We start from the raw sequence: 20,008 nt of genomic DNA, 5'->3' as shown, positions 1-20,008 counted from the left end.
GAGATCTTAGAACAGTCAGATTGAGTTTAAGTGCTTTATATGCATCACATTCTACATATTTTAATTCCTATTTTAGATTAGTAAATGAGATAGCTAGACACGAAATAATTAAAAAAATTTTTAGCAATTTTTTATATTTGAGAGACATAGAGAGAGCGCGAGTGGGGGAAGAGCAGAGAGAGGGGGAGACACAGAATCCAAAGCCGGCTCCAGGCTCTGAGCTGTCAGCACAGAGCCCAGTGCACGGCTCCAACCCATGAACCATTAGATCATGACCTCAGCCGAAGTTGGACGCTTAACCGACCAAGCCACCCAGGCGCCTCATCATGAAAGAATTTTTAAAGGTGATACTTTGCACTTTGAGAGTCAGGAGTAATTCCAGAGTTCACTGACTGCAGAGCTCATTGACCGAAGTGTGAAATTACATTTATGTGATTTATTAGTATAACTGTACAACTAGAGTCTACCCTCACTGCCTTTGAAATAAGATCTTTCTAGAAGTTTGTAACAATTGTGTTCCTCCATAAACGATCTACCCTTTTATTTATCATAAAGGTTTCATATCTTTGACATTAAATCAGTTGTCACTGTTTGATGTTCATTAAGTCTTCTTTTAAAAATGGTTTTTTGTTTTTTGTTTTTTTTTCTTTCTGTTTCCACTGTTGTTCCTGCTTTGGATAACTTATTGTGCCATGTAACATTTTGCAACATATGAAATATTTCTTCTAAAATTTAACAATTCTCAGAACTAACCAGATGTTCAAAATAAAATATCATTTTGATAGTACTGCATTACTTTTTAGAAACACAATTTAAAACCACAAATAAAAGTCATTTGCAACAGGAAATTCCTACATGTGCTAAAAATAATATTCTCCTATCTTAGAGCACTTAATTTTTAACCAATAATGGCTTTAACATTGTCAAAAAATGGTGCAACACTTTTGTTTCTCATACAACATTTTAATTTTAACCTGAATATTCTAATACTGTTGAAATATGTCTGTGGAAACTCCTTACATTCACGAGGACAGTATTATTCATGAATTCCTTTCTTCACTAATTTAGTGCCTTACATGTTTTCCAATCAGTATTATTACGCTATTATTGTAAAAAAAAACATTTATGCTATCATGAAACACTTATTTCAAGCTCTGTGGAAGTTAGTACCAGATTTTACATTATTCAACTGCAAATGAGGAGTCTCCCTCACCCTGCACCCCACCCGGTGTCACTGTACTAGCAATGTCGTCAGCACATGACACACACTCTTGATCAAGACCTTCAGGGCAGTTTCATCCACATTGTAGCTGACACTACTCAGCTGCAGACATGGACAACCAAGGCGTGACTTATGCGGAACTCCATCATGCTAAGGGCTCAAAAAGACAGCAAGTGCAACCTAAGGGCACGAAAAGTTCCATTTCAGTAACTGAGGAGGAGATAGCCTATGCAGAATTGAATCTTCAAAATGCTTCTCGGGACCTTCAAGGGAATGGCAAGAACTCTCCCTGCAAAGGTAAAACATTTAATACAAGCAGGTATATCTGTTTTAGGATGTGAAGGTAGGGTGCAGGTGTGTGGGGAAAGAATAGGATTTCACATCGTTTTCATTTGTGAGGACCAGAGCTGGAGGTTGGAATATGGTATTGAATTGAATGCATTGGTATATTCTGAGAGAAGATTCCAATGATAGTGATGGGTTTGAGGTGCAGGTTATTGTATGTGATTCCGTGTGCATTGTGGGTTCTCTTGTTTGTAAATCTCCTAAATGATTGTTTGCGGGCATCCTTTCTCAGTGTTTGCCTTTCTCTTCCTACTACTCACCTTCATGTCCAGAGAAGCTCATTGCCGGTATCTTGGGAATCCTCTGCCTCGTCTTGATGTCCACTGTGGTAACAATAGCTGTTATCCCCTGTAAGTATGTGTTTGAATGACTAAAAGGGAATATTTCACCTTACTGATCATTAGTTCCTCGACATAGTGTGTAAATACTTTGAATTTATTATCTCATTTTAACGCATTTTTAATGCATGCTCTAAGTGTGGAATGATTATTTAGAGGTTATCTAAAGTAGAAATAACAGAATACATTTAGGGAGAATTAAACATACATTTGGATTTAATAACTCGAAGGCAAGTCATAGAAGAGACTTTATGGTGAAATGCTCATTAATTCTTGAGATTGCTTAAACCAAATATTGTAAGAGATGGTGAGGTTTGGTTCTTTAATCTTTTGAAGTATTTCCTCCCTCATGTTCATTACTTCATTAAATTTGTCTGGTAAAATAGCACACCCAATCTTAAAGTAGGAAACTCAAATTATTATGATTTATTTCATTGAATATTATGTTTTTTGAGAATTGCTTTAATGTTCTAGCTACTGAAGGACCAGAGCAGAACAAAACATCCCTGGAAACGACAATCCACAAAGGTACAACATCCCTTGCAAAGTTCTGATATTAGTTTCGTGTCTATTTTAGCTCTATCTTCAACTAGGCAAAGAGGATAATAGATTCTTTTGGGAAAAGTGAATTAGGAAATCGCCTAATGAACTTTCAGACATAATGATTATAGGAGAGTATTACTTCTCAGGCAACAACACTAAGAAATACTCATTTAAAATTACTGTACCCGTTGTTAACAATTGCCTCGCATTCCCTCCTCCTATGACATGATAAAAGATAAATCATTCCATAAAGCTGATTTTGTTCACTGACTCTCAGGACATGTAGAGATGGACATTTTTGTGTTTGCTTTATATGGGCACATAAATTAGGGGATGAAAGTCTGACTGTTCTCTGAGTGTGTGTGTGTGTGTGTGTGTGTGTGTGTGTGTGTTTTGCTTTAATTTTACCAGCTTGTGAGGGTCTACGAATATGTTATGTACACGTATGTGTATCCATATACAGTATGTAAATTTTAATTTTGTAACAGTCAAAGCTTTTTGGATAATATCTCATAATCTCTCTCCAGCGTGTCTCTGTTGTCATTGTCTGAAAGAGTGGGTTACGTATTCCAACAACTGCTATTACATTAGCACTGAGGAAAAATCATGGAACGAGAGTTTGACGTCTTGTGCTTCTAAGAATTCTAACCTGCTCTACTATGATGATGAAGAGGACAAGGTAAGTTTTCAAGATGTTTCCAGATTCTGTTAAAAGCTTGTGAGTTAATATTATGCTTGTAGAGTTCATCCATAGTTACATATGTATTTATAGTTTATTCATTTTAAAGTCTAATATTCCATGGTTTGACTCTATGACACATTATTTACATTTTTATACTTTTAGTGTACATTTGATAATTTCTAGGTCTTACTTTTCATAGAAACCTGTGTTTCTAGAAATGCTCTTTTTCCTGAAATAGACTTTACATTTAATTTTACAACACATCAAGGAAACTAGGCATATGATTGTGCGAATTGATTACAAAATAGAATCACACAGTTACAAATTACATCATGAGACAGAAGTTTAGAGCTTTTATCAGGCCTGCCCATTTTCATTTTATGAAATATCTCTGTTTATTTGGAGCTTTATATCGATGGAATCATTCAATGTGCATTTTTCTGTGTGTCTCCCTTCTCTCCCAGATACTATCTGTAATGTGTCTATATAAACACATATGTCTATAGTTTGTGAAATTTCACTGCTGTCTTATATGAATATGACATTTTAAAAACCATTCTCAGAAATTTAGTTTATTTTAATATGTGGATATTATGAATACAATTTTATGAAAATTCTTTTCTATGTCTTCCTCAACATATCATAATCACTTATTATATATACCTACATATATATATAACTACATAACATATATAACTACATAATATATAATATACATATTATAAATATGTAATATAAATATGATTTTAATAATAAAATAATGATGTATAAATGTAAAATGATTGTATTTATGTATAATTATACTACACTTCCCTGTAAGCATTAGTAGGAAATTGCACATAGATATGTGTATATTTCACTATACTAAATTATCCCTATATTTTTCTATTTTATTGTGTAAAATACGTTGTACCAAATATGCCTTTGATCCAAAGCTCAGCAGTCTCAGAAAAATGAATTAAAAGTTCTGATGGTTAGAAACAGTACCATTTTCCTGGGTTGTAAATGTCAAGGCTACTCTCTTTTCTGAGAATGAGAAGTGTTGGGTTGTGTCTCTTGCCCATTTCTCCAGGATGGTGTCTTCTTTTCACTTCTTAGAAGTCTTTGTCATATTTCAGATATGATCTCTTTTTTGAGCTTTTAAGATGCAAATACCTGCATCTGCATTTTCACTCTCATACTGGAGTCTTTAATGATCAGAATTTTTATTTACTTATTTATTTATTTATTTATTTATTTTAAATATAATTTATTGACAAATTGGCTTACATCCAACACCCAATGCTCATCCCAGCAAGTGCCCTCCTCAATGCCCACCACCCATTTTCCTCTATCCCCCACCCCACTATCCACCCTTAGTTAGTTCTCTGTATTTAAGAGTGTCTTGTGGGCTGCCTCCTTCCCTCTCTGTTTGTAACTATTTTTTTCCCCTTCCCTTACACCACGGTCTGTTCTTAAGTTTCTCAACATCCACATATGAGTGAAAACATGATATCTGTCCTTCTCTGACTGACTTATTTCACTCAGCATTGTACCTTAAGCCGTATAGTTACTTTGGCCAATTTTCTTTTCTTTTCTTTTTCCCCACCTCCTTCATTTTCCTTTCTGTCTCTCTGGAATGAATAGAATTTTAATGTTACCATGGTCCTACTTAGCATTTTGTGTGTTACAATGATTATTACGGACCTATTTGAGGAGTTAGCGAAAGTTCATGAATATAATTTCCTCTATTATATTCCTGCATTTACCTTTTTCTTTATTTATTTATGTTTTAACTTTTAATTGTGGTTTATTATCCAAATAGAATTTATTTTTTGTGATGCTATATTTCTGATGCTGAGATAAAAGTGAAGGTTATATTTTTCTACATCATTACCTCTGTGATGGAGCATCATTTAGAGCAAAGTAGGTCTTTTTTTCATCAATAATTTTATATACATAAAGTTATATATGTATACATATTCTCTAATCTCCTTTATATAAATAATATAGATATTATATATCTTTATGTAGAGAAGTATATATTCATAGATCACAGTCTATATAGTCCATCACAACCCACAGCAGTTTGAGTAAAATGTAGAGATTTACTTGCCTTTATGACCCCTTACCATGTCCCAATTATACTCTAAGTGTTCTATTTCTCCACTTACTTTGAGAATCACATGGAATTTATAATTTTGCTTCAACTGATAATTTTGCTTCAAATATCAAACAATTTCGAAAACACAGGAGGTGAAGGAAAGTCCATTAACCTAGTAAGAATTTTATTCTTAGTTTTCTTCTCTCTTTCTTCCTTATGATCCAAAATGCCTTCTTTTACCATTTATTCCCTTTAGGAGTTCTTTCAGAGTGGGTCTGGTGGTGATACATTTTCTTAGTTTTCCTTTATCAGACAAAGTCTTGATTAGGATGCCTATTGATATTTTTGGTGGATAGTCAATGGTTTTTTATTAGAATCACACAGTTAGTGTCTAAAACTTTTCTGTCTTTCCAGCATGCCTTTTATCTGTCATTTTGACCAGAGAGAAAAAATATTTTGGAGACTTGGGTGTGTACCTGTTGGTGTCTGTGGTTTGCTAGGCTCTCTGACACCAGTCTATGTGAGGTAGAGGGAAATTCCGGGGCGCTCACCTCCATGTCACTCCTCGGGTCTCCAGGGCTGGGATCTGTCGTCTTTCTCGTTATCTTTCTGACTCTATGTTGTCTTATGAATAATACCCAGGGATTGTAGCTGTATTGGTGGGAGGAATAGGGAAAAGTCTATCCAGTCTATCTTTCCAGAACAGAAAGTCTGGTCTGGGGTGGTTTTCATTTGAATGCTCCTAAGATTAATGGTGTTGAGCATCTTTTCCTGTACTCATTGGCCATGTCCACATGGTGTTTGGTGAAGTATCTATAGAAATATTTTGGTAATATTTTTACTTTGTTTCATTGTATTTTGAGAACTCTTTACGTACCCTGGTGGCAAGCCTTTTATTAGATGTATGATTTGTACATGTTTCTTCACAAGTTTATGACTTTCTTTTCTCTTCAAAGAGCAGACATTATCTTGATGAACTACACTTCATCAAGTTCTTCTTTTATGGATTGTGTTCTTGGTATTTTGTGTAAAATATCTCTGCCCAACTGTAGGCCATGCACTTTTTATAATACGTCTTGAAAGATTTTGTTTTCGGGGCGCCTGGGTGGCTCAGTCCATTAAGCGACCGACTTCAGCTCAGGTCACGATATCGCGGTCTGTGAGTTCGAGCCCCGCGTCAGGCTCTGGGTTGATGGCTCAGAGCCTGGAGCCTGCTTCCGATTCTGTGTCTCCCTCTCTCTCTCTGCCCCTCCCCCGTTCATGCTCTCTCTCTGTCTCAAAAATAAATAAACGTTAAAAAAATTTTTTTTTCGAAAGATTTTGTTTTCAATTATGTGTGATCAATTTTGAGCATTTTAAATATGGTATAAAGTATATAATTATTAATAGTATTTAATACTCCATTGTTTCCACAGCCTTCATTGAAAAGACTATACTATTCCAATGAATGTGCATTTTTTTGGAAATCTGCATTTCGTATTGTGTGGGTACAAATTTTGCACTTTCTCATGTGTTTAATTAATGTCCTTATGTTTTTTTTTTATGTTAGTTTCATAATTTAAATACCTTCCTGGGGGGGACTGGGTGGCTCAGTTATTTGGGCGTCTGACATTGGCTCAGGTCATGATCTCGCGGTTCATGGGTTCCAGCCCCGCGTCAGGCTCTGTGCTGACTATTAGAGCCTGGAGGTTGCATCGGATTCTGTGTCTCCGTCTCTCTGCTCCTCCCCCACTAACTCTCTCTTTCTCTTTCTCTCTCTCTCTGTCTCTCACACTCACACACAAATAAATAAAGCTTAATTTTTTTAAAAAAAGACCTTCCTTTTTATTTTAAATGTTTATGTATTTATTTTGAGACAGTGAGAATGCAAATGGTGGGAGGGGCAGGGGGTCAGCACAGAGCCTGCCTTGGGGCTTCATCTCAGGAATAATCGGATCATGACCTAGGCAGGAGCACAACTGACTGATCTACCCAGTTGCCCCCTAAATTGTCCTTTGGTAAACGGTGAGTTTATACAAGTTCATTTTCAGAGTTATTTTATCTATTCAAGATCTTCCTGGATGTTTCCTATTCATTTGTATCTTTCTAAAGTTTTTTTTTTTTAATGTTTACATTTATTTATTTATTTTGTGTGAGAGGGAAGTGGACAGGAGAGGGACAGAGAGAGGGAAGGGAAGAGAGAGAAAATTCCAAGCAGGCTCCCGCTGTCAACACATAGCCCAATGCAGGGATGCAACTCACAAATTGAGATCATGACCTGAGCCAAAATCAAGAGTTGGATGCTCAACCAATGGAACCACCCAGGTGCCCCTTTCTAAAGGCTTTTTAAAAAGGAGAATAAATATTAGTTTTTTCAGGTTCCTTCTTCATCAGAGGAATCACATTTAAATATATTTGCGTTTCTCCATAATATTCTCCTCTGATAGTTTTTATTGTGGTATAATGTACATACAGATGGATCACAGCTATACATGCCAATAGACGGGCTGAGTTTTCAGTGTGACCATTGCATGGAATGAGAAAATGAATATTAGCAGCATTGCAAAATACCACTAACAAGTTCTTTTCGGCATTTTAAAAATGGTTTATATACATGGAATCATACGGTATGCATATTGTATTTTTGGCATTTTCAGGTGAAGGTAAACTTGTGTGATTCATTCCTATAGCTGCACCAGTTGTAAATTGTCCACACCTCTTTGTTGTTCTGTTGTCGGATTCTACTACAATGTATTCACCGATTCTATTGCTGACGTTCTTGGATATTTGGGTATTGATCCATTTGGGGCTTCTTTGATTTATTCTACTATACATCTTTTACAGTCAGGTTTTAGCTAAATGTATGTGTATCATTTCTTCCTTCTATAACCTTAAGTGGCCCTTCTCTTCTTGCTTCTTGAGAGGGAAGCAACTTAGACCATGCATTTATAATGTTCTTCCTTTGTAGCGTAATTGACGAAGGTCAAAATTGTCTCTACCCGACTTTAGTTTCATCCTAAAAGTTATGATGTATTCTCAGTTTATTATCAACCAGTACAAGGTAATTTCTGTCTGGCACAAGACATTTTCAAAGATTTCATCTTTGAAAGGTAAATTTTTCAGAAGTCTATCACTTTCCACGTGTTGGAAATTTCCTGGATTTCTTTCCATTGTTTCTTCTCACTGATTTCTTTGTCTTCAGAGAAAATACTTTGAATATTTCCATCCTCAAAATTTTTGATCCCTATCGATGACCTGGAACTCTTCCTATGTATGTCAGTTACGTCGAACTAGTTCCTAGTATTTTGATAGTCTTCCTTAGTCTTCCTGATTTTGTGAATAGCTGGTCTTACTTACTGAAGGAAAAGGTTTCAGTCTTCAACTAAACTCATTGAGTTGTCTATTTATCCTTCTAATTCTGTCATTTCTATTCCATGTGTTTAAGGATTCTGTTGTTAGGTGAATAATGTTATGTTTATAATTGTTTTATCTTCCTCATATTGACAGCCTTAACATTTTGAAATGTTTCTTTTAATTTCTACTAATATTTCTTGTTTTAACACTTACTTTGTCATTAGAATATTGGCTTTGTTATTGGCCATTTCTGATTACTCCTTGTAGGGTCTATTTTTTTGATATCCTTTTATTTTCTCCAATTTTGCCTTTGAATCTACCATGTGTCCATTACAGGGAGCATATAGATGGATGCTACTCTTTTATTCAGGATGACACTTTCTATTGTATAATTGGAATATTTATTTAATACACATGAATGCAATTACTGGGATAGTTGGATTTAAGTATACCATTCGCTATTTACTCTATATTTATGTCTTGTTTTCTTTTTCCATTTTACCTGATATCATTTGTATTAAACATATATTAGTGTTCCATTTTAATTCCTCTATTGATGTCTTAGCTATTTTCTTAAGCTTTTTCCTTAGTAGGAGTGGTAGGTATTACAAATCTTTTGCTTGTTTTTATGGAGATGAAATTGACGTCTAACCTTGTATACATTTAAGGTCTACAATGTGTTCCTTTGATAAGTTTATGTATTGCCATATGACTACTGTGGCCATGTTAGGTAACACCTTTGTCATGTCACATGTTTATAATTCTTTGTGTGTGTTGAGGACAGCTAAGAATTAGTCTCAGCAACTTCAAAGTTTATAAAACAGTAATGTTGTCTGTAATCACTACATCGTATATTAGACCTCCAGCAATTGTTATCTGCTAGTTATAATTTTGTATTCTTTAAGAATTTTTTTTAATGTTTATATTTTGAGAGAGAGAGACAGACAGACAGACATGAGTGCGTGAGGGTCAGAGAGAGAGATACACACACACAGAATGTGAAGAAAGCTCCAGGCTCTGAGCGGTCAGCACAGAACCCGACATGAGACTCAAACTCAGAAACTGTGAGATCATGACCTGAGCCAAAGTTGGGTGCTTAATTGACTAAGCCACCCAGGAGCCCTGTTAATTTGTATTCTTAAATATCTTCCAAAACCCCCCAACCCACAACTCCTGATGAACACATTCTACTCTTTGTTTTTACCAGTTCAGTTTTTTAGATTTCCTATGTAAGGCAATACAATATTTGTCTCTCTCTGTCTTATTTTTGTCACTCAACAAATCCCTTCCATTTGCCCACAAATGGCAAGATTTTCTTCTGTTACCTGCTTAAATAATATTTCAGTGTTTGTGTGTGTGTGTGTGTGTGTGTGTGTGTGTATGGGTATGTACGTGTATATATATCACACTTTCTTTAATTATATGTCAGTTGGCAGACACTTAGGTTCCTTTCATTTCTCAGCTATTGGGAATAATGTTGCAACGAGCATGGGTATGCAGATAGACCTTTGAGGAACTGATCAGTGCCTTTATTTATTTTGAAAAATGTTTAATGTTTATTTATTTTTGAGAGGAGGGGGAGGGTCAGAGAGACAGGGAGACACAGAATCCAAAGCACATTCCAGGCTTGGAGCTTCAGCACAGAGCCCAATAGGGGACTTGAACCCACAAACAAGATTATGACCAAAGCCAAAGTCGAACACTCAACCTAAGGAGCCGCCCAGGTGCCCCACTGATCAGTTCCTTTAAATACATATGTAAAAGTGACATTACTGAAAAACTGCCATATTGTTTTCCTTTGTGGCAGCACGAGTTTACATTTGCCCCAAAGTATTTCATTTTCTTCACAACCTCACCACATTAATTCTCTGTTATCTTTTGGAAAGAGCTTCTTACAGGTGTGAGGTGATATCTCATTGTGGTTTCGATTTGTATTACCCTGATCAGTGATTTTGAGCACCTTTCATGTACCTATTGGCCATTTGCATGTCTTCAGAAAAATGTATACTGAGGCCCTTGGCCCATTTTTATATTAGATTTCTTTCTTTGCTTTTATTTCATTGTTTGTGTTCTTTATATACATGTGATACTAGCCCCTTCTCTGATATTGGATTCCAGATTATTTTCTTCTCTTCTGTCCATGATCTCTCAATTATTTGATTCTTTCCTTTGCTGGGCAGAAGGTCTTTCATTTAAAGCAGTCCTGCTTTTTTTATTTTAGTTTTTGTTGCCTGTGATTTTGAGGGCTTATCCCTGAGTTCATTACCTAACCATTACCTAAGTCAAGGATCTTTTCCCTTTTGTCTCTCCCAGTGATTTTATATTTTTTATATGTTTTATGTGACCAATTTTTGTCTCTTAGTTTCAGCTTAATGAATGCCCTTTAACATTTGCATAGGGCAGGTCTAATTTCTTCTGACACCTGACTTTAACCACCACAGGCCTCATTCTGCTGCTTTCTCCTGACTGCAATATGGGGCAAGTGTCGATACATTGACACACCGCCCTCTAGGATGCTGGGAAAGTCTTTATCTTTTCTTCATTTCTAAATGACAGATTTGCTGATTAAGGTATTTTTAGTTGACTGTTTGTTTCCCTTTGACCACTTTCAAAATGTCATCCCGCTTTCTTCTGTCATTCTATGGGAAGAAGATCTTGTGAGATGTTCCTTTTTGGTGTCTGGCATGGCATGCTGACCTCAGAGCCCTCAAAGCACTTTTGAAGCTGTTGCCCAAGACCAGGCACCACATGGAACTACCATAACAACTGGGTCTTGGTACGTAAGTTCACTTGTTGTGGCTGTGGCACTAGGGAGGTGACATGTGTAGATATTCCATGGCAACTATACCTGGGTCTCAGGCGCTCACTGTTGTAATGCTGACTGGCACAGGAATATAGCAGTCACACAGGCCCTGGATGACAAGGTACAGTGGTGGCTTGGAGCCAGTGGTCAGCGTGTGGTAGCAACATATAGTGGGGAGGGTGAGTCAAAGGTTCAAGTCTGTCCCAAGTGGCCGTCACTAGAGAGCAGCAGAATGATCCATTCGTGGTTTGTTAAGGCCATGTATCAGGACCCAGGGATCTGGACACAGACCTCTAGCCACATGGCCTCGAATGACAGCTTAAGTGGTCATGTGGAAACTGAAAGTGTCTTGGGATGCAGCAGTATAGTAGCAGCAATGAAGCGTCTGAGCCCTACAGTGGGACTGAAGAGATGGGGCTCAAGGCAGTGGTGACTTGGCCTACCAATGATGGGTCAGAGCCTTGAGCTACCATAGGTGGAGAAAAGTCTTCGGGTGTTAGCTATGGCAGTTCAGAGTCAAGGCCTGGGAGGTTTTGGGGTTTCGAATAGCAGGAGCATCCTTTACAATGAAGACACAGGGTCATAAAATGGAACATGGTGAGTGGGGCTCAGGGCAGCAACATATGCACCACTAGTTGCAGCTAAGGCACATATTAAGACGTTGGGGTCAGGAAACAGCCCCAGTAGTGTGCGACAAAGCCCCAACTAGGACAGGAGTGGGCAAAAATCAGAGGCAGCTCTAGTCTCCTACAGACGAGGAGCTATGGCAACCAATCCCTAAGAGAAGAGCCCTTCAAGGCAACCCTCACTGTTGCAACAGCTCCAGCCCCTGAGAATAGGTGTAGAGGGGGCACTCTGGGCTGTTGCATGAAGTGGGATCAGCATTGGTGAGGCACCTCTGCTGCAAAAGCTGAACACATGCACATAGTTGAAGCTTGCTGGGTTCTCCTGCTCCCCTTCTCTCCATGAGGTGACTTCCCCAGAGGGCATTCCTCCAGGAGCCAAGTGGCTCTCAGCTGGAGGGTTGGGTGATGCAGGCAAAATGCTTCCTTTACTTTCCACGGGACCATCCTGGATTTTTGATCAGCACCTGATTTTTGCGACTTCTTTGTTGTCTAGAGCTTTCCCTGAGCCGTGTTTAGCTTGAAGTTGTTGGTTTATTGTTCCGATTGATTTTGTGGGCAGATGAGCATTATGGCCTCCTCGGTCTCCTTCTTGCTGATGGCCCTCTTTATACGTGTATCATTAACTGATTGTCATCTACGTCACATTAATCCTAATTTCCAACAAAATATATTAAATTAACACTAACATAGCTCCGTTCCCACCACGTGTTACGGGTATGCTTCAACTTTCCAAAAAGTTTCATGACTTCACTTTGCTTTTGTGAAAGAACTACATTAGTACCAGTTTTTGCTGAAGAGGAGAAATCTGAAGGTGACTTTTGTTTTTAGGAGAAAAGGCGAAAAGTGGAAATTGTGCTCAGTACTGGTTTTACTGTTAGTGTCAGCTCACACCCCAAGCAGCAAGATTCGTCCTGTCAAGTTCATTTCTCAGAAACTATATACTCTGTATATCAGTATCAAGCAGAACTTTGAACTGTATTTTTGAGTGTCTGTGCTTCATCTCAATTTATTTTGTGCATCCACTCACAAGGTGTGTTTTGAGGTGTCAGAAAAGCCTAAGGGAGGGTATCTTTCGTGATTTGGGTTTTTGGGCGCTGGTTATTTTTTGCATCGGGGAAAGCTCAACAATCTTCCCATGTGAATTAATGATACTTGCTTTTTCAATTTATACCACCTCGGCTTAGGAAAGGTTTCATAAGGAACAACCTACTTTCAGAGAGAACAAGAAACATGTACTTCTAACAGTGCTGTCCTGAGGAAAGCTAGCCCTGGTTTCTGAACACAAATGGTTCACATCTTTACCTTCTCTGCTTTCATGATTTCATATTGGGTCCCTGAAATGAAGCATTTGTGGAGACTGTACCACGAAAAGGAACAAAGGCTAAAAACAATAAGGTTTATGCTATAGATCCCACTATACAGTGACTGCTATAATTATGGCCTCAAATATCTTATCTTTTAAAGCTATACACACAGAGATTGTAAAGGAAAGGAAAATACACACAGAGATTGTAAATTTTACCGACATATGTATCATTCCTGCTGATCTCTATTCTTTCTTGTGGATATGCATTACCATCTAGCGTCATTTACTTGCAGCTTGAAGAACATTGTTGAAAAGCAGGTGTTCTGGGGCGCCTGGGTGGCGCAGTCGGTTAAGCGTCCGACTTCAGCCAGGTCACGATCTCGCGGTCCGGGAGTTCGAGCCCCGCATCAGGCTCTGGGCTGATGGCTCAGAGCCTGGAGCCTGTTTCCGATTCTGTGTCTCCCTCTCTCTCTGCCCCTCCCCCGTTCATGCTCTGTCTCTCTCTCTGTCCCAAAAAAAAATAAATAAACGTTGAAAAAAAAAATTAAAAAAAAAAAAAAAAAGCAGGTGTCCTAAGTAGAAACCCTGTTTGGTTTTGTGTTTGATGTGGGGTCTTTGTGTATCTTCTTCTGTGAAAGACTGTTTTGCTGAATTTATAATTCTTGTTTGACAGGTGATGTTTTTTTTTTTTTTTTTTCCTGTGTGTGTGCAGGGAGTGGGTTTGTTTTGTTTTTTTGTTTTGTTTTTTTTTTCAGTATTTTTCTGGTGAAAACTCCTCTTTTAATCACATTCCTATTTTCCTAAATATAATGAGTTGTTTTTCCCTTGCTTTTTGTCAAGATCACTTCTTTCTGTTTGTTTGCCTTTCATTTTATTTTTCAGCTGTTGCAAAATAAAAGCCCACATAACATAAAATCTACCGCATTACCCATGTTCAAAAAATCGACTACTTTCTTAGAGCGGTTTTAGGTTCGTAGCAAAACTCAGACATAGCACCGATATATGCTGTATTCCCCTACTGTCTATGCGTCAATGCACAAGCAGTTCATGGACTCTCTCATTTGCAAAAGCCCTCAGTGGGGTGGTTCTAGGTTTACTCTTGATGTTGTGCATTTCAGGAGTTTGGAGAAGTATAGAATGACATGTATCAACCATTATGGAGTTATACAGAAGAGTTTCACTTCCTTCAAAATCCTCTGTGCTCCCCCTATCCATCCTTCCTTCCCCCAAACCCTGTCAATCCCTGATGTATTTACTGTCTGTATAATTTTGCTTTTTCGAAATTGTCATATAGTGGGAATCTTACACTATCTCGCATCTTACACTTGCCTTAACTAGATGATGCACCTTACCAATTTAAGCACACAGGTTAGGAGTGCTATCACATTGTTGCCCAAAAAGTATCTAGAACTTTCTGCTTGTAAAACTGGAACTCAACTCACTGAACAATAATTCCCGTTTTCCTCTTTCCCCTCAACCCTGAGCAATCACTCTTCTACTTGTTCTGTCTATCACTTTTACTACTTTGGATACTTCGTATAAGTGGAATCAGACAGTTTTATTTTTTACTTCGTATGTATGACTGGCTATTTCACTTAGCATAATGTCCTGGAGTTTCATCCATATTGTAGTAGGTGGTAGGATTTCCTTCCTTTTTCTGGCTGAATAATATTACAGTGTTATGTGTATACCACGCTTTCTTTCCCCATTCATCCATCAGTGGACATTTGGGCTGCTTCTATCACGTGGCTGTTATGAATAATGCTGCACTGAGCATGCGTGTGCACCCATCATCGAGATCTTGCTTTCAATTCTTTTAGTTTCCTCCATGTGGGATTGCTGATCCATGTGGTAATTGCATTTTTAATTTCCTGAAGAAGCTCCATACACTTCTTCATAACGGTTGACCGATTTACATTCCCAAGAACAGTGTGTGAGTCTCCTCGCTTTCAACCTCCACACTGAAACATTTTTAAAAATATGTATTTATTTATTTTGAGAGAGGGAGAGAGAGAGAGAGAGAGAGAGGAGAGCGAGCACAGGAGGTGTAGAGGGAGGGAGGGAGAGAGCAACTGAAGCCAGCTTTGCACCATCAACACAGAGCCCGATGTGGGGCTCAAATCCAAAAACTGTGAGACAATGACGTGAGCCAAAACCAAGAGTCAGATGGTAACCAGCTGAGCCACCCAGTCGTCCCGACACATTTTTTTATAGCATCCATCCTAATGAGTATGAGGAGACAACTCATGGTGATTTGATTTGCATTTCTTTGATCATTAGCGATATTGAGCATCTTTGCATATGATTTTCCACCATTTGTATGTTTCCTTGGAAATATGCCTATTTAATTTCTTTTCCCATTTTTTCTTTGTGTTTTCGGTGTTTGTTGTTGTCCTTAGTGACTTGTAGATTCCTTATATATTTTAGATATGATTCCCTTGTTTGATATATGATTTGCAAGTGTTTTTTCCACTCTGTCTTTTCATTGTTGATCATTCCCTTTAATGGACAGTAATGTTTTAGGTTGATATCGCCCATTTGTCTACACTGGACTTTTCCTTTGTGCTCTGTGGTTTTGGTGGCATAGCCAAGAAATCGTTGCCAAATACAATGTTGTTTATATTCCCCCATTTTTTCTCTAAGGAAGTTTATAGGTTTACAACTTATATTTATGTCTTTAGTCCATTTTGAGTTAATTTTAGTGTGTGGTGTAAATGTAAACATCCAGCCTCATTCTTCTGCATGTGGGTAGTGAGTTTCCAAACACCCTTTTTGAATGATTCTGTCTTTCCCTACTGAATGGTCCTGGTACCTTTATCAAAACTGATTAGACTGATTATACATGGTTTGTGTCTGGATATTTTTAAAGGATTGTTTCCATGGGGGGTTTAGGGTCTGTCTCTTTCTGTTCCTTCATCTTGCTGCTTGTATCCCATTCTAGTCAGAACTAATGTGCAGGGCAGGGGTATGGATTCTGTGGTAGATAATGTGGCGTAAGGCTGATGGAGGTGGAAGACGTGTCACCCATCCTTGATTTTCACACTGACTTAAGTGACTTCACAATCCTCTCTCTTCCCTCAAGTGTATTTCTTCGTCTGTATTTGCCAGTGTTCTTTGGTCATTTCATTATGATGTCATGAGACATGGATTCGTACGTGTTCATTCTGTTAGCAGTTTGCTAAGTTTCTGGTGTCTATAAATATTTTAAATGATATTAGTAAGTTGTTCATTCATTGCACTTTATGATTGTTGTCCTGTTTTTTTTCTGCCTCTGCTGTTCTCATATTCTACTTAGAACTAAGCTGGCTTTCCTGATACTGTTTTGAAAGTCTCTGAATTGTGTAAATTCTTCTCTTTTTTCTGTCTCATCCAAAGATATAAATAAGTTTTGTTACTCCTCCAATTTCACCAGTTCTTTTCTATCGCATCCCAGATTTTCTGTAGAGGAAATTTAGTGAATTTTCCATTTCTGGTGCGTATTTATGCACTCAGATTCTCTGTGGTTTCTTCATATAGTTTTATTTCTCTGTTGATCTTTCCTACTTGCTATATTTCTACCATCACATGTTCATGTAATTATTTCAACTAAGTTTTCTGTGTAGTTTACATATATTTATAAATATGACTTTTAAATACTTTTTTGTAGTATGTACAATATATATGACTTTTAAATACTTTTTTTTTGTAATATGTACAACAACTTATCCCAGTAGAAGTTTCTATTGACCTATGCTTTCCCTTTGTTGGAAGACATTTTCCAATTTCTCATCATATTTTTTAACTTTTAGATGGACACTTTTTAAAATATCATTTAAGAAACACGCATTATTTAATTTTTCCTAGATTTATTATTTTTAATATTTTTCTTATGTTTTATTTATTTTTGAGACAGAGAGAGTGTGTGTGTGTGTGTGTGTGTGTGTGAGCAGGGGAAGGACAGAGAGAGAGGGAGACACAGAATCTGAATCAGGCTCCAGGCTCTGAGCTGTCAGCACAGAGCCCCACGTGGAGCTTAAACTCACCAACTGGGAGATCATGACCCGAGCCGAAGCTGGACGCTTCACCAACAAGCCACCCAACACCCCTAGATTTACTATTTTTTTGTGTGCAAAAACTTTATGGCAGAATCTTCTCCACTAAAGTCTCCCTGCTGATAGTTTTGTTCAATTTTTCCCAATTCTTATTGCTTACTTTATGACCATGTGACTTTGGAGCTTTGATGTCAATTACTAGTTTTTTGTTTTTTTTTTTTTTTTTAGAAAGGATGTGTTCAAACACTGCAGGTCAGTAGGCTTCCACCTTCCACAATGTGAGGTCTGCACACGTGTGTCTGAGTGTGGGAGGGGACTGTTCATAACTTTACTACCAATTCTCTGACCTCCTGTGCTCTTACATTCTCCTGGGTTCCTCTTAGTCTCCTCTCCATTTGCGCATATTTTCTCCATCAGCTAAGAGTGTTAGAGAGCCAATGTCAACTCTTCCGTTATATTCTCACATCCAGTATCTTTCCATTATATTTATGGGGTTCACAGTACTTGACACAAACACCGCAAGCTCTGACCAGGACAAGAATGGGTTTTCTTCATCATTACCTAGCAAAATCAGCACTTGGAGCTGAAACATCAATGGGTACCTGTCCCCATACCCAGTGCTGATCAGGTCTCCCAGCACCCTTGTTCTTTGCAGCTTCTCCCAGTTGGAACAGCTTCAGTCTTCTTATCACCGAGCCAGGGGTGGGCAGGTGGGGAGGCACAGGAGCATCCTAGGTGAGAAGATGACAAATGTGCTTCTGACTTGAATCTCCAGGATTTTTTCCAATGTACATATTTCATAAGTTATTAACCTGTGATCCATTTTCTAAACTCTGAAATTGTTTTCACGGTCAGTTTGTCCTCTTCACTTAGTCCTACTAAGATAATTTTATACTTTAGTGTCCAGTGCATAACATTATATTACAATTTGAAAGCTTCTATAAAGGAAGAAAAGATGAACTTTTATTTGCTTTTACAGAATTATTTGAGTATAAGAACTTGTATTTGACTTCTAATGAAATTTATTTTCTCATAGTTTTTGTCGAAATTACTCTCTTATACTATATGGATTAGAGGCTCCCAGAAAAGCCATCATAGTTCATCTGTGCAGCCAAAAGCCTTAACATTTTCTTCCAAAGTGTAAGTTTCTTGACAACTTTGTATTTTATGCCTTACAAGGATTAATCTTTGAAAGAAACAGAGCAATATGTGTAGAATCAGATAAACAGAGTTGTTGATGGTTTTCCATAGAAGAATAGTATGGGAAATATTCGGATTGAGGTATATAACTATTAGTCAAGTTAATGGTTTATTCAACAAAATACCCCGGTATATATTGTTAAGATTAATGAGGTATAATTCTTTCTATTTCAGGTTGTCAGTATCTTCAAAGAGTGACAAGAATTGTCCATATTTCTATTTTTATTTTAAAAAATTTGGTTTTGCACCCTGCTTTGGAATAAGACTGTATGTTTGTAAGCACCAGGCATTTTAGTTGCTTCATTTTGGCATAATGCTATTTCATCATTTATAAAGAATACGTCTCTCATTACTTCAAAAACCATCCAATCCTTTTCTCTGCATATTTTTAAGAGATGGTTTTTAGTATAATTTTAGGTTCACAACAAGATTAAGAGGAAGGTACAGAGATTTCCTATATTGTCCCTGTCTGCACATATCCATGGACTCTCCCATTATCACCATCACTCACTAGAAGGTTTCATTTCTTACCAAGGATGAGTCTGCATTGGGACGCCTGGGTGGCACAGTCAGTTAAGTGTCTGACTTCGTCTCAGGTCATGATCTCACAGTTTGTAGGTTTGAGCCCCGCATCAGGTTCTGTGCTGACAGCTCGGAACCTGGAGCCTGCTGCAGATTCTGTGTCTCCCTGTCTCTCTGCCCCCTCCTCCAATCAGGCTCTGTCTCTCTCTCTCTGTCTCCAAAATAAATAAAAATAAAAAAAAATGTTAAAGGATGAATCCACATCAATGCATATATGTCACCCAAAGTCCAAAGTGTACTTGAGACTTCACCATTGGTGTCACAGAACTGTTTCTCCAATTTAATTATATTAATGTAAAAAAATATACTCAGGTATATATTACTCATTTCTTAAGCTTTTGCTGTTTAGTAAAACAAATTATATATAAGTTAGATATCATAATATTATTGTAAAATTCTGAATGAAGTGAGTAATTCCACTTACATTTCCTAGTTAATTGATTTCTCCTAGCCCTTAAAAGTCCTCAAATGAGGATTGAGCAACTCAGGGTGACAAAGGTATGAGTCAGAATTAAGGCAGGAGACAGAAACAAGGGGAAGTTGAGGTAAACAATTACTATCTGCTTGTAAGGGAAAGTCTACGAAGAGGAAAGCCTACTAAAATAAAGAAAATTACAAAGACTATCATAGAATTAAAGGACGGATCACTGAAGCCAGGTCTACTCTCTGAAGATGGGATTCAGATGCCATTGAAGACGATGTGGCTACACACAGCTTCACAGCTGACACGCTCACTGAAATGGCCTGGGACAGAGGAGCTCCACACTCCACGGCCTGAACCTGGTGAGGAAGGATCTCAGGCTGTGACTGGCAAACAGGAACAACTCCCTGTTAGAGCATCAAGAGAAAAGACCAGAAGACAGGAAACTGACAGATTGCCTACAAGAACTTGCTGGAGAACGAATACACAGGAC

General features: G+C 37.7%; 1 protein-coding gene across 2 annotated transcripts; it reads left to right on the top strand.

Annotated features, from left to right (window-relative positions):
• Positions 1-1,288: 1,288 nt before the first annotated feature.
• On the top strand, positions 1,289-19,180 carry LOC125171298 (NKG2-A/NKG2-B type II integral membrane protein-like). Of its 2 annotated transcripts, none has more exons than XM_047868614.1 (6): positions 1,289-1,519; positions 1,840-1,917; positions 2,380-2,433; positions 2,976-3,127; positions 18,349-18,452; positions 18,687-19,180. In XM_047868614.1, exons 1-6 carry the CDS (start codon positions 1,333-1,335, stop codon positions 18,805-18,807), a joined length of 696 nt encoding a protein of 231 aa, XP_047724570.1. In that variant the 5' UTR covers positions 1,289-1,332; the 3' UTR covers positions 18,808-19,180. The 2 variants fall into 2 exon arrangements, with proteins under 2 accessions (XP_047724570.1, XP_047724571.1); XM_047868615.1 differs by having other exon boundaries at positions 1,340-1,519; positions 1,800-1,917.
• Positions 19,181-20,008: the final 828 nt, after the last annotated feature.

Source organism: Prionailurus viverrinus, chromosome B4 (assembly GCF_022837055.1).
Source record: "Prionailurus viverrinus isolate Anna chromosome B4, UM_Priviv_1.0, whole genome shotgun sequence".
In the NCBI taxonomy this organism is placed as follows: Eukaryota; Metazoa; Chordata; class Mammalia; order Carnivora; family Felidae; genus Prionailurus; species Prionailurus viverrinus.
This window is presented reverse-complemented; position numbering and strand designations above follow the sequence as displayed.

Excerpts from the sequence above, each read along its gene's own strand:
- LOC125171298 (XM_047868614.1), top strand. The coding sequence starts at position 1,333 with ATGGACAACCAAGGCGTGACTTATGCGGAACTCCATCATGCTAAGGGC. Across the intron at positions 2,434-2,975 it reads GGAAACGACAATCCACAAAG|CGTGTCTCTGTTGTCATTGT; the intron begins GTACAACATCCC and ends ATCTCTCTCCAG. Across the intron at positions 18,453-18,686 it reads TTAACATTTTCTTCCAAAGT|GTTGTCAGTATCTTCAAAGA; the intron begins GTAAGTTTCTTG and ends TTTCTATTTCAG.